This window comes from Cnephaeus nilssonii, assembly GCF_951640355.1.
Source record: "Cnephaeus nilssonii genome assembly, chromosome: 13".
In the NCBI taxonomy this organism is placed as follows: domain Eukaryota; kingdom Metazoa; phylum Chordata; class Mammalia; order Chiroptera; family Vespertilionidae; genus Cnephaeus; species Cnephaeus nilssonii.
In genome coordinates, this window is record NC_137084.1 from 19,491,953 (window position 1) to 19,504,526 (window position 12,574).

Below are 12,574 nucleotides of genomic sequence, written 5' to 3' on the forward strand. Positions count from 1 at the left end.
GTTTATGCATTAAAGGAATAGGGAGCACCGGAGGAATTTAGGAAATATTGGCCAAAGGAAAGAAGATGAAATGGAGAAAGTCTCACACTCAGCTTCCTGAAAAGGATTTCTTTAATTATTTGATTTTAGAACAAAGTATCAAAATTAAACATGACATCACAAAAGTTTCGGAAAAAATTTGAGAAAAATACAAAAACATTTCCCCATGGTGCTATCACTCTAATACAACCATTAGTTACACTTTTGAGTATTCTTCCCATCCCCCTACCACCCCCCCCCCACACTTATTTTTATTGATTTCAGGGAGGAAGGGAGAGGGAGACATAGAAACATCAATGATGAGAATCATTGATTGGCTGCCTCCTGCACGCCCTCTATTGGGGATCGATCCCGAAATCCTGGCATGTGCCCTTGGCTGGATTGGAACCCGGAACCCTTTAGTCCACAGGCTGACACTCTATCCACTGAGCCAAACCAGCTAGGGCGCCACTCATTTTTCTTACATTGTTGCAATCGCTCTATGGGTTCTGACTGCTGTTTTCCATGTGATCATGTAGTCCTTCCTCACAAGCATAATTTTTAGTGGTTCCGTCATCGTCCATCTGGGGGATGAACCATTTCATCCTTTTCCATCTTTGAACAGTTAGGTTGTTTCTAATTTTTATTTTGTTTTCAAAAATGATTCTGTGATAAACTTGTTTTTGTAATAAGATTTTCTGTATTTAGAAAATTTTTATTTGAATCTGAAAGAAGCCTTTTCAATGATCCACAACTCTCAGGGTGAAGCTGACTCAGTTCAGATTGTATTCATTTAAGAGCATGGCTTCCAGTCCAGTGTTCAACCCCAAGTTAGGTCAAGTTCAACTTCTTCATTTGTGTAATTCTCTAAATCACATATACTCACCACATTTCATATATATTTAAAGATGTTCATGCCAAATATAATATTTTTAATCAGTCTCCTAACCACAGTGTCTTATATAATTCTGTAACTGCCCAAAACACACACACACACACACACACACACTCTCTCTCTCTCACCCCACCCCCTGAGAATAATGAGATGTGCACATAATCTGGCTAGAAAACATCTGTATGTATAAGGAAAGGTCTCTCTTGATCCTGAGGTTTTATTAAATGGAACAGCTCAGTAGAATATAGCAGCAATAAGAAATAAGGAGTTATGTCCCAGTCATCTTTCTTTTTGGAACAGGAATTAAAAAACAAAGCCACTTATAGCCTAGCCTATCTCCACTTCACTAAGTCAGTGCAAAACAGAAATGACTGTGCTGGCCCTTGTCGGATATTTTTTGAAAGCTAGGATGAGCTCCCAATAAAAGACTTAACTTGTGGCTGTGGTATAATTGAAATTTCCTTTGTTTTGCTGTGGAAGTTCTGATGTCAAACACTTATTCTCTCACTAACTGTATGGCTTCAGGTAACTAATTTATTTTCACAGAGTCAAGTATCCTTCATTCATAAAATGCATCATCATAACAATGCTGCTTCCCAACACGGTGACAAAGATTTAATATGATAATGGATATAAAGATGCTTTAAAAACTGCAGTGCTTGCCTTAACTGGTTTGGCTCAGTGGATAGAGTGTCCGTCTGTGGACTCAAGGGTCAGGTTCGATTCCAGTCAAGGGCATGTACCGTGGTTGCGGGCACATCCCCAGTAGGGTGTGTGCAGGAGGCAGCTGATCAATGTTTCTCTCTCATCGACGTTTCTAACTCTCTCTCCCTCTCCCTTCCTCTCTGTTAAAAATCAATAAAATATATTTTTAAAAAATTGCAGTGCTCTGGACAGAGTATGATATTTGCTGTTTCTTCTCCACTTCTTCCACCTCCTTCAAAACCAGGGCTGCTCTTGGTTAGGTCAATGCAGAATGTGATTTGGAAGATGTTATGCCTTTCTCAAGCCAACAAACAGCCTTGCAGGGCTCAGCAGGGACAGATGTGGACCTGGAGCTTCCTCTGCAGAGCATCCTTCACTTCCTTGTTTCGGAGGCTATAGATGAAAGGGTTGAGCATGGGAATTATGATGGTGTAGAAGACGGACACCACTTGGTCACTGGTATCATTAGTGAATCCATGAGGCTGAACATATGTGAAAACCACGGTGCCATAGAAAATGGTAATGGCCAGGAAGTGGGAGGCACACGTGGAGAGGGCCTTCTCCCTCCCAACTGCTGAGCGCATCCTCCCAATGGCCACCAAGACCAAGCTGTAGGAGGTGAGAATGACTGCAGCAGGCACAAGGGTAACCAGAGAAGAGAGGATGTAGAGGACCACCCTTGCTGTGGCTGTGTTGGCACACGCCAGCTGGAGAAGGGGTGGGATGTCACAGAAGTAGTGTGTCACTTGGCTGGGCCCACAGAAAGGCAGGGCGAAGACATTCCCAGTCTGGAGAACAGAGTTAACTCCACCCAATGCATAGGAAGCAGCCACCATCTGGAGACAGGTCCCCTTGGTCATGACAGAACTGTAATGGAGGGGTCGGCAGATAGCCATGAAGCGGTCGTAGGCCATGGAGGCTAGCAGGAAGCTCTCAGCTGTGACATGTACCACAAAGAAGGTCAGCTGGACCACACAGCCCTTGAAAGAGATGGACTTATTAGAGGCCAGAAAGTTGACCAACAACTTGGGTGTGACCACAGAAGAGTAACAAATATCAAGGAAAGAGAGGACACTGAGGAAGAAATACATGGGGCTATGGAGACAGGAGTCTGTGAGGATGAGCGCCATCATCCCCAGGTTGCCCACCACTGTGATGGCATAGATGAGCAGGAAGGCTCCAAAAAGAAGCTCCTGGAGATCTGGATACTTGGAGAATCCCAGCAGGATGAACTGGGTAACTGGGGTGTGGTTGCCACTGGCAAGGGCTAGTTCTCCAGGTGTCATCTGCAGAGGTGACAATTGATAATCACCCAAACAGTATTACTCAAACATGCCCACCACTGTGCAAGTTGGAATGAGGGAGAACAGTCACAAGAAGCTAAATGGAAGTATCATGCTATAGTGGGCAGAACATGGGCTGTGAAGTCAGGCTGATCTGCCTTAATTCTGACTATGGCATTAACTGGTTATATAACCTTGGATAAGCTACATCTATGAGCCTTAGTTTTCTCATCTGTGGAATGAAGAAAACATGCCTACTTCTCAAGGTTTCTGTGTGGCCTAAAACAAACAAACAAAAAAAAGTAAAATATTTGAATGTTTGGGACACAGCAGGGATTGATAAATGTAAGGCTTCTTCCCCAATATCTTAGGCCTGTATTGACAAATATGCTTATGACTCTATTTGACAATTCATTCTGTCTTTTTGAAAACCAAGATATTCTTCACATACTATAAGATTCATCATTTAAAAATGAATAAGTTAGTGGTTGTTAGTATATTCACAAGTATGCAACCATCCCCACTACTTAATTGCAGAACATTTTCATCACCCAAAAAAGAAAACCCTGTACCCATTAGTAGTCATTCCCCATCACTTTCCACTTCCCCAGCCCCTGGCAACCATTAACCTACTTTCTGTTTCTATGGATTTGCTTATTCTGAACATTTCATATAAATAGCTTCATATAATATGTGGCCTTTTGTGTCTAGTTTCTTTCACTTAATGTTTTCAAGGCTCATCCATGTTGTATTATGCATCAGTATTCACTTTGTCTTCTATTTAAACATCCTTCAGGGCAGTCCCTCCTCTGTATTATAACCATTTTGTCCTCTGAGGATCTATAGAGTTGACTGTCACCTGGGATATCACCATCTTGGAAATGGTGGTTTAGTGCTTGCTTGCCTATCTTCCACTATTTTTATCCATAGGAGGACTTGAAATGCCCTCTCCCCATACTTTCCTCTCTATTCTACACTTCATCTCCCTCCTCTTCAAGGGTCTGGGGTACATCCTGAAATCAGTCCTAGGAAAACCTCACTGACCTCTTCATCCATGTCAAACAGTTTATCTAGAGGATAAGGAGGAAATGTGGTGCCATTTTGCAGAAGAATATGGAACAGCCTTGTTTCCACCTGTTGTCACAGGAACAGGGTATGACCGAAAGAGCACTTGGAGTGACCGGGTGGAGACCTGCTTTCTAGTTCTGGCTCTGTTGCCTAAAATGAGCTTTGTTACCTTGGACAATTCTCTATCTGGGCTTCTGCTTCCTCATTGGCAAAGTCAAGTTTTTCCTCATTGGCAAAGTCAAGTTTTGGTATGGAAGACGTCTAAGATCACATCTGGTCCTGACAATCTGACAGTGAGTGAGTGCATCTTCCCTGAACTTCCTGCCCGGCTGTGGATCTTTGTGCCAGTGTAGCCTCAGGCAACACAAAAAGAATCCATGTGAATTTGTCTAGTAAAAGGAGACGCTACACCTGATTGTAACTGACAAGTTTAGGAGGGTCTGTTCAGCTCACCAGCTCACAAGGATCTATACAAGTACCTTGATCACTCAAATATTTTGTCCATAAAGAAGGAAGTTCTGAGAAACATTGTTAACATAAATGAATAGATAGGAATATAAGGAGTTTTTCTTTTATGATAATGCCATTCAACTCATTGAACTCCTTGTTAGTTAATGCCAAGAATCACATAGTGATGTAGCATCAAAAATTATTTTAAACGCTCCATTATTGGTCAATTTGAGAAGATCCTCCATTTTGTTGAAAGGTTCCCATCTGACTTACAAAGGATTTTATAGGCAGTCATTAAAGTAATTTATGAAATTATCTCTGTGTGGGAGCCTGGAAGTTTTGTAGGCTGGTGAAATGACATACTGAAATTCAAGATGGGTTAGAAGCCTGCATTTCTTTTCAAAATGGGAGAAGGGCAATTGTGAAAAAGAAGATGATAAAGGATACATTACCCTCATCACAGATAAACTCACATGAACACTGGTTTTTCTCAGTAGACACTGAGGTTCTGGAAATTGCTTTCTTTAAAATTGTTTTGCCTATGAATCCCTTGAAAGTTCTTCACTTACCCTCAGGGGTATCCAATCCCAGTTTGAAGACCGTGGCCTTAGAAGAACTAGTCAGTTTCAGGACTCTACCTTCTGCCCGGCTACCTCTCCTTCTTCCCAGAGCTGGGTTTGCGATAATGGGACTTTGTAGAATTCATTGGAACACCCCACCCCGCTTCACTGAATTCATTAGAACACCCCATCCCCACTTCTCAGACCAACCTTCTGCTTACTGTAAAGGTTAGAATATGCAACCCTAAAAGTCAGGGTTCTGGTGGTATGGCAGAATCCTATCACATGAGTCAGTCTTGAAGTTTAACCTAACAAAGTCAACTTCCTGCCCTGTACTCGTATCTCCACTCAGGTATCTTTTGTGTTTACTCTTTTCTAACTTTCTTAGGGGTTTAGTTCTTGTCCATGAGTCTTTGATTTACAATGATTATTAATCTTTTCCTTTTTCTCTGATAGGATGGCAGCTCAATTCCCTACACACACACACACACACACACACACACACACACACACACACACTCTCTCTCTCAGCATTGTATTTAGGCTGAGCACCTGTATCGTCTTCTCCAGTAAATAAAGTTTTCTGTCCTCCTCCCCAACTTCCCACCTCTCACCATCTTTCCATGGTTCAAACTGGAAATCCTCTACTAATCCTCTACTACTCTCATCCCAATTCCCAGCTGGCCATTCAATTCCTTCAGAGGCTCAACTCTCAGTAAGTCTCAATTGTGGTGACTTTGATCAACAGTCTTACAGGTGTACTCTGAGGTTCTCAGTTTACAAAGTGCCTCTAGGTTTCTTTAATAAATCCTGCAAACTCATCCTCAGCCCTTCTAGTCAGCCTTCCCTTACCCAACTGAATTCTTTTTGAGACTGTTGCATTTTACTTACACAGATGTATAGAGAATTGTTTAACAAGGCTTTGTCAAGATTTCTAAGTCTTTCTCCCCCATCATCCCCACAAGCTTGTTTTGCTTCCCTTTCACATTATAACGTCTGAAAACAAGAGACTCTTCTAAGTTTTAAATCCAATGAAGAGCAAATCTTTGAACAACTACTGTTATCTGAAAGTATTTGAACATTTGTGGTTGCTCAAAAGTATTTAAACAATTACAGTTGTTTAAAGTATTTAAACAACAATTTTCAAAATTGTGTGAGACATGGCTTAGGCCATTTTGGATATTGAAATTCTGTTGAGAGATGGCTTCACTTTCATGACATAAGAGTGAAGTTCGTTAGTGCCCACTCTGCTGTAGGAACCCATTGGAGTCATCTGGGAAGGCTTCAGAAAGAGGAAGAGCAGGGCTGGGCCAGGAGGAATGAGGAAGGTGGGGCTCCATGGAGGAGATGGGGAAGTGCAACAGCCTCAAGTGAGAATTAATCTCAGTCATTTACTAGGCAAAGGTGCACTGGAAAAAAGTAGGAAACCTGATAGAGTTACTCAACAATTTTGAGCCTCATTTTCCTCAGTTTCTGTGAGGGCTGAAAGACAATGTGTGTCAATGGCATACTTCTGGAAAAGGGGTAGGCACTTGATACAGTAGTTCTCCTTTATCTGCAGAAGATATGTTCCAAGACCCCCCAGTGGATGCCTGGGACCATGAGTAGTACTCAACTCTATAAATACCATGTTTATTCCTATACATATATACCTATAAAATTTAATTTATAAATTTGGCAATTTAATGGATAAAGGATTCATTCCTACTATAGATGTTAGCAACCTCAGGTATGATTTTTTGCTTTCCTAATTAAGTTGAGAACTTTCACCTTTTCACTTAAAGAAAGCACTTTACAGCTTCTATTTGGCATACCTGAATGGCCAGCATTACTACTCTTGCACTTTGGGGCCTTATTAAATAAAATAAGGGTGACTTGAACACAAGCACTGTGATACCATGACAGTCAATCTGATAACCTAGAAGGCAGTGGGGGTCTCAGGAAATGTTTGAAGGCGGACAGAGTAGAGGATGAGGCAGGATGGGGTGGATTTTGGGAGAGAGAAAGGAGAACAGACAACCTCAGCTTTCTGAATCAACTCTGGTGGGACTTAGTAGACTTTTTAATAGACAAATACAAACCTTAGCAGATGGTGCTCCCCAGCTTGTTACAGCTGCAGTGGAGACTCAAGATCCTCTGGACCAGCCATGTGGGGAAATGCTGGGACTCACTCTCACTCCAGCTTGTGTCCATCAGGTTCTTCTCCTCAGAGCTGTTTCTGGGATAGCCACTCATCCAGATTTGATGACAGGACACACACGTAGGATAACAGAATGTGAAACTCGGGACCAGAGCTGTGACACATCCCAGTCTTATCAGTCTATAAAGCTAGCTAGATGCCCTCCTGATCCCAGGTGGCTTTGAAGGCTCTGGGGAGGTCCTTAACCACCCCTACCCCCATATCCTCTCCAGGGGTCCTGGAAGGTTCAGACCTCAGGGAAGAAGAGATTTTCCCCTATAGATTTTGGTCACATGCTTTGCAAAGTCTTAAGGAGGAGGGAGGCTAGAGTCTCCTTGAGGAGTTGAACTTTCGGTTCATTTTTTTTGCCAGCAGGAAGATTCAACAGGAGTACGTAGAGCCTTCCCATCTCTTTCCAGAATGCTGAGGTTTGGATGAAGAAAAGTCATCTTCCCCCTGGGAACTTGCAGAGACTTTGGGGACAGTTTACCCAGTTATTTCTAAATGACACAGGGGGGCTTCTCTGCTGGACACAAGGGCCTGTCTTGGGCTCTAATGCTGGTCGAATTGGTGACACTGAGCTCCACAAAGTGTGGGTGTAGGGTTAGATAGGGCTAGGGCTCAGTTCCTCACTTTGTGTCTCCACAGTGGTGGGGCACCAGGGGATTTGGAGGCGCATGGGCCAGGGATTCTGGGGTCTGACCTTTTCTAGGAAGCTCTCCTGGCTTAGGCTGTTAGGGAGTCATCTGAGGAGGCACTGGAGGCCTTGTTAACAGAATGGGTAGTTTATTTATATTAGCAATTAAAAAATTATGTATTTAACAATGAAGCTAACTTCTAAACACAGGAAATGCCAATGGGCATAAGGAGGAGCCAAGGGAATTGTTTACCTGAAGCAGAGATGCACACTGATCATTTCCCAGTTGTCATGTTTCCCCTCCTTTTCCTCGGACTGTGCTTGGAGGGAGGGGGACAGCTTCCTCCCTATTCACTTGTCAGCTGACACCTCGCCTGACACTTCGTCATGCTGGGCTCAGCTGAGGCCACTGAAGGGGGCGTGGCTGTGGGTCTGTGAGTCACAGAGAGTTGAGGTATGTGTAGTCCAGTGGGTGCTCAGCTGAGCTGTGATGATACTGACAGAAAGACCAAGAGCAGGACAGGGCAGGGCACCAGCAAAGTACCAGCATTAGTCAAAGGACATACTTGGACATTAAAAAAAGTACCAGGAAATGATAGGACATTGGCATTAAATAATCTCTGGATGGATACATGGGTAAAAATATAAAGGACATCTTGGAGACAATTGACATGATTTGAATATGAGCTGTGGATAACATAATAGAACTAGATCACTGTAAACTGTCCTGATTTTGATAACTGTACTGACTAGGAAGAGAATCACCAACTCTTAAGAACTTCTCACTGAAGTGTTTTGTGTTTGGAAAAAATTTCATATAAATTGTCTATCATGTGTATATATTATATAATCCTATGTAATAAAGATGTAATATGCAAATGGTCGTTAAGCTGTGAAGTGTAACGACTGACTGCGGAACGACCAGATCACGGATCAGCAGGAGGGTGGGGCAGTGAGCTACAAGCAGGTAGTGGAGAGCTACAGGAGGGGGCAGGGCAGCAAGCTATGGGGGGGTCGAGGGGGCGGAGGGAGCTACAGGAGGGCGGGGCAGCAGGTGGAGAGCTACAGGAGGGTGTCAGTGAGCTACTGGCTACAAGCAGGAAGCGGAGAGCTATAGGAGGGGGCAGGGCAGCAAGCTATGAAGGGGCGGGGGGAGCTACTGGAGGGCGGCAATGAGCTACTGCCGAGTTACTGGCACATGGACTCATGTGCAGGGCTACTAGTATATATATAAATGGAACAAAATGTAAACAATTTATGACTAGTTTGGTGGCAGACTCCTTTTTAAAAAATATATTTTTATTGATTTCAGAGAGGAAGGAAGAGGGAGAGATAGAAACATCCTATATAATAAAAGCCTAATATGCTAAGTGTCCGGTCATCTGGTCAGCTGTTCAACCAATCAAAGTGTAATATGCTAATGATATGCTAAGACCACTCAACTGCTTGCTATGATGTGCACTGACCACCAGGGGGTAGACACTCTGACTGGTAGGTTAGCTTGCTGCTGGGATCTGGCTGATTGGGACTGAGCGAGATGGGCTGGACACGCCCTGGAGCCCTCCCGCAGTCCTTCCCTGGATGGCCAACCTCCTGTGTCCTTCCCCGGCCCCGATCATGCACTGATGGGGTCCTTCGGCCTGGCCTGCGCCCTCTCGCAATCTGGGACCCCTTGGGTGATGTTGGAGAGCCTGTTTTGGCCCAATCCCACAGGCCAGGCCGAGGGGCCCCACTGGTGCACGAATTCGTGCACTGGGCCTCTAGTCAATGATGAAAGAGAATCATTGGTTCACTGCTGCCAGCATACCCCCTACTGGGGACCCATTCCACAACCTGGGTATATGTCCTCAATGGGAATCAAACTGTGACCACCTGGTTAATAGGTTGACACTCAACCACTGAGTCATCCTGGCCATGTGGTGGCAGACTTCTTTTAATCAGTGAACAAATATCTTGCCCAGAAGCCAGGTAGCTAATTTTTCCTGAAGGCTTGTTGGCCGGAAGTAGATCATATGGTCACCTCTCACCATAAAGGTAACTGGGAAAGAAAGTACTTGGCTTATTGGCTTATTAAGCATGTATAATTTGAGGCAGGCAAGGGAGAAGGAGTAGGGGTGGTTGCTGGGTCTGCAACACTGGGCTCAGATTGGTAGGGGAGGCAGGTGACTTCTTAATCCACTGATGTTAGCAGAAGGTCAAAAACCCTGAGCTGGATGGATTTGGTGTCTATTTTTATGCTGCTTTCTCTATGAAGGAGAAATGGAAACTTTCTCTTTGAATATCTTCCCCTTCATGTTTAAATTCTACTTACATATAATACCTACTATTCACTCATGCCTCTGTAGGCATTACTTAATTATTATTTTTTAAATATATATCTTTATTGATTTCACAGAGGAAGGGAGAGGGAGAGATAGAAACATCAATGATGAGAGAGAATCATTTATCAGCTGCCTCCTGCATGCCCTCTATTGGGGATTGAACCCACAATCCAGGCATGTGCCCTTGACTGGAATCGAACCTAGAACCCTTCAGTTCGCAGGCTGATGCTCTATTCACTGAGCCAAACAGGCTAGGGCTGTTTAATAGCTATCAATTGAATACCTACCCTGTGCAAGAGTCCATGCATGGTTCCTTTGCCTTAGATAAGTCCTTTGTCTTAGACACCCAAAGGAGCAGGAAAGGAACCTGGTAGGAGCTAAGGAACTCTAGGACTCTAGGAACTCATCAAATTAACATGTGCGGTTCCATGACCTTAAAGATTCATCAGAGATGAAACTCGCAATTTTGCTGAAAAATGAATTCAAGCCACCTGCACTATCCCGCTGGTGTCTGGGGTGAGTCACTTTCTAGTGAGTGAATTTAGCTGAGCCCCCAGCATTTGCATCTCAGCATACCTTTGTTGGATATGCATTTTATGAGGAAATTATATGCTATAGTGATATTTCAAAGATTGAGGATTGGATACATTTCCAGAAATATCATTTAATAATGTAAAGTCTAGCCTAGTGCCATGTTTTCTAAAAGTCAGTCATGATGTTTGCTAAATCTACATGCTACTTGTAATATTTACTTAATATTTTAAAAAGCCAATTCATTTAAAAATGAACTAAATCTAGTTCTACCTTAAGAAAAAACATTTCTAAAATCCTTGGATTTAATATAACAGTTGTTCATTTTTAATGCACATTAAAAATATAACATTAAAATAAATTTAACTTGTGTCTCACCTAAAATCTTGGGGTCCACACTAACAAGGCTTTGGGAATTACTTAAACCAGGTTTAAATCCTGATTTTGATATTTATTAGTGGTGTAGCCTAGGATTAATCACATAATGCTAGGATTAGTAGCTTCCTCATATGTAAAGTGGGTTGAAAATCCCTACCTCACAGGAATGTTGAGAGAACCAAATGAGATACAGCACCTATAGTGTGTAGCAGCCTAGTCCTAGTACATAGCAAGTTTTCAGTTAATGATCGCTTAGATTGACTATGTCTTGCAATTTAGATTTACCAATTGCTGAATATAATTTTGTCTTCCTGGAAACAAAGACAAAAAGAGTAACCTATTTGATTTCATCCTAATACAGTAGATTTTTCTTGGGATTGGGATGAAGAAGAAAAAGGTAACTGTGAGGTAGAATTGGAACAAGATGATCATCTCCAGGGAAGAGCAAGCCTGGGCGAAGCGCTGCTGTCCATTCAGGAGGGTGCTGAAAAGGCGCAGTGCCGCAGACAGCAAGTTGCAAATAATTTGTCTAAACACATCTCTGCTTCCTAAAAATAATATCTCAGGTACGCCTCTTCTTTCCCACCTTTCTTACAGCCTGTCACCTCAGCCTTTCAGCTACATCTACCTTTCTCTCTTATCCCATCCCATCTTCTCTTCTAGCTGGCTGATTGCTCACCTTCCTGCAAATAATGCTCACAGCTGCCAGCATATGCTTCCTTCCTAGGATGGGGCTGAGTGTGGGAAGTATCTGCAATAAGCCTCTGAGAGCTAATGACTACAAAATGCTTTCTCCCTCAGTCATAAACAGCCCTCAGTGTTAACGTGGCTGGATTACAGCCTCAAGAACTGAAGATGCTGAGGATGACAGCTTTCAGAAACACGGTTTATTCTGTGCTACACTCATCAGGCATGGACTGGCCCTGTGCTCATGCAGTCAGGGCTTTGCAAGTAATGCCCTGCTCGAATTCCTATTTTATTCTTCAAGCTTATGATGGCTTTCTTTCTTCCCCAATCAAATTTATCTTTCCCATAATTCAATGTCCAATTTAAACTTTCCCTTCTCTAGACCATTCTAACTGAAAGCAACACTTTTTTATTTTGAAATCCTACAGCACTTTCCCTTGGACATGCCACTTAGTCATTGGTTAGAAACTGCCCTAAGCTCATTTTAATTACTGAACATGTGGCTGTTTTGCCCCTCAATTTCAAAATATAGGCACCGTGGAGGGCAGGGACCAAGGTGTTTTCAAGTTCTGTATTCCATATAGATCCAAACATCGCAGGGTACACTGTGGTGCTCAATAACTATTTATTGGTTGAATAATAGAAGGAAATGACTTTGGGAGAAATTAAAGAAACAGAAAAGTGGATTGAAATGACTAATAGCAACTCAGAAGGGGCACAGGACGAGGGAATCTGGTACTTCCCCCCAATTAGGCCAGAAAGGATGACTGGGGATTGGATATAGGAGGAAGTAGTTGGAACTGGGAAAGAGCAGGCTACAGAAGGATTTCCAAATATAGACTCAGGTGTGTCAGCCTAAATT

The 12,574-nt window shown here is 42.9% G+C and overlaps 1 protein-coding gene across 4 annotated transcripts; it reads right to left on the reverse strand.

Annotated features, from left to right (window-relative positions):
* LOC307110043 (olfactory receptor 5J3-like) lies at positions 1-8,104 on the reverse strand. 4 transcript variants are annotated; one of them, XM_079789087.1, is made up of 3 exons: positions 8,049-8,104; positions 7,061-7,631; positions 1-2,904 (listed from the first exon to the last, which is right to left on the reverse strand). In XM_079789087.1, the coding sequence occupies exon 3, from the start codon at positions 2,902-2,904 to the stop codon at positions 1,945-1,947; it is 960 nt and encodes a 319-aa protein (XP_079645213.1). In that variant the 5' UTR covers positions 7,061-7,631; positions 8,049-8,104; the 3' UTR covers positions 1-1,944. The 4 variants fall into 4 exon arrangements, with proteins under 4 accessions (XP_079645213.1, XP_079645214.1, XP_079645212.1 ...); XM_079789088.1 differs by having other exon boundaries at positions 7,061-7,273; positions 8,049-8,099; XM_079789086.1 differs by having other exon boundaries at positions 7,061-7,923; positions 8,049-8,095.
* Between the last annotated feature and the right edge of the window lie 4,470 nt (positions 8,105-12,574).

Coding starts and splice junctions, on each gene's coding strand:
- LOC307110043 (XM_079789087.1), bottom strand. CDS start 2,904: ATGACACCTGGAGAACTAGCCCTTGCCAGTGGCAACCACACCCCAGTT.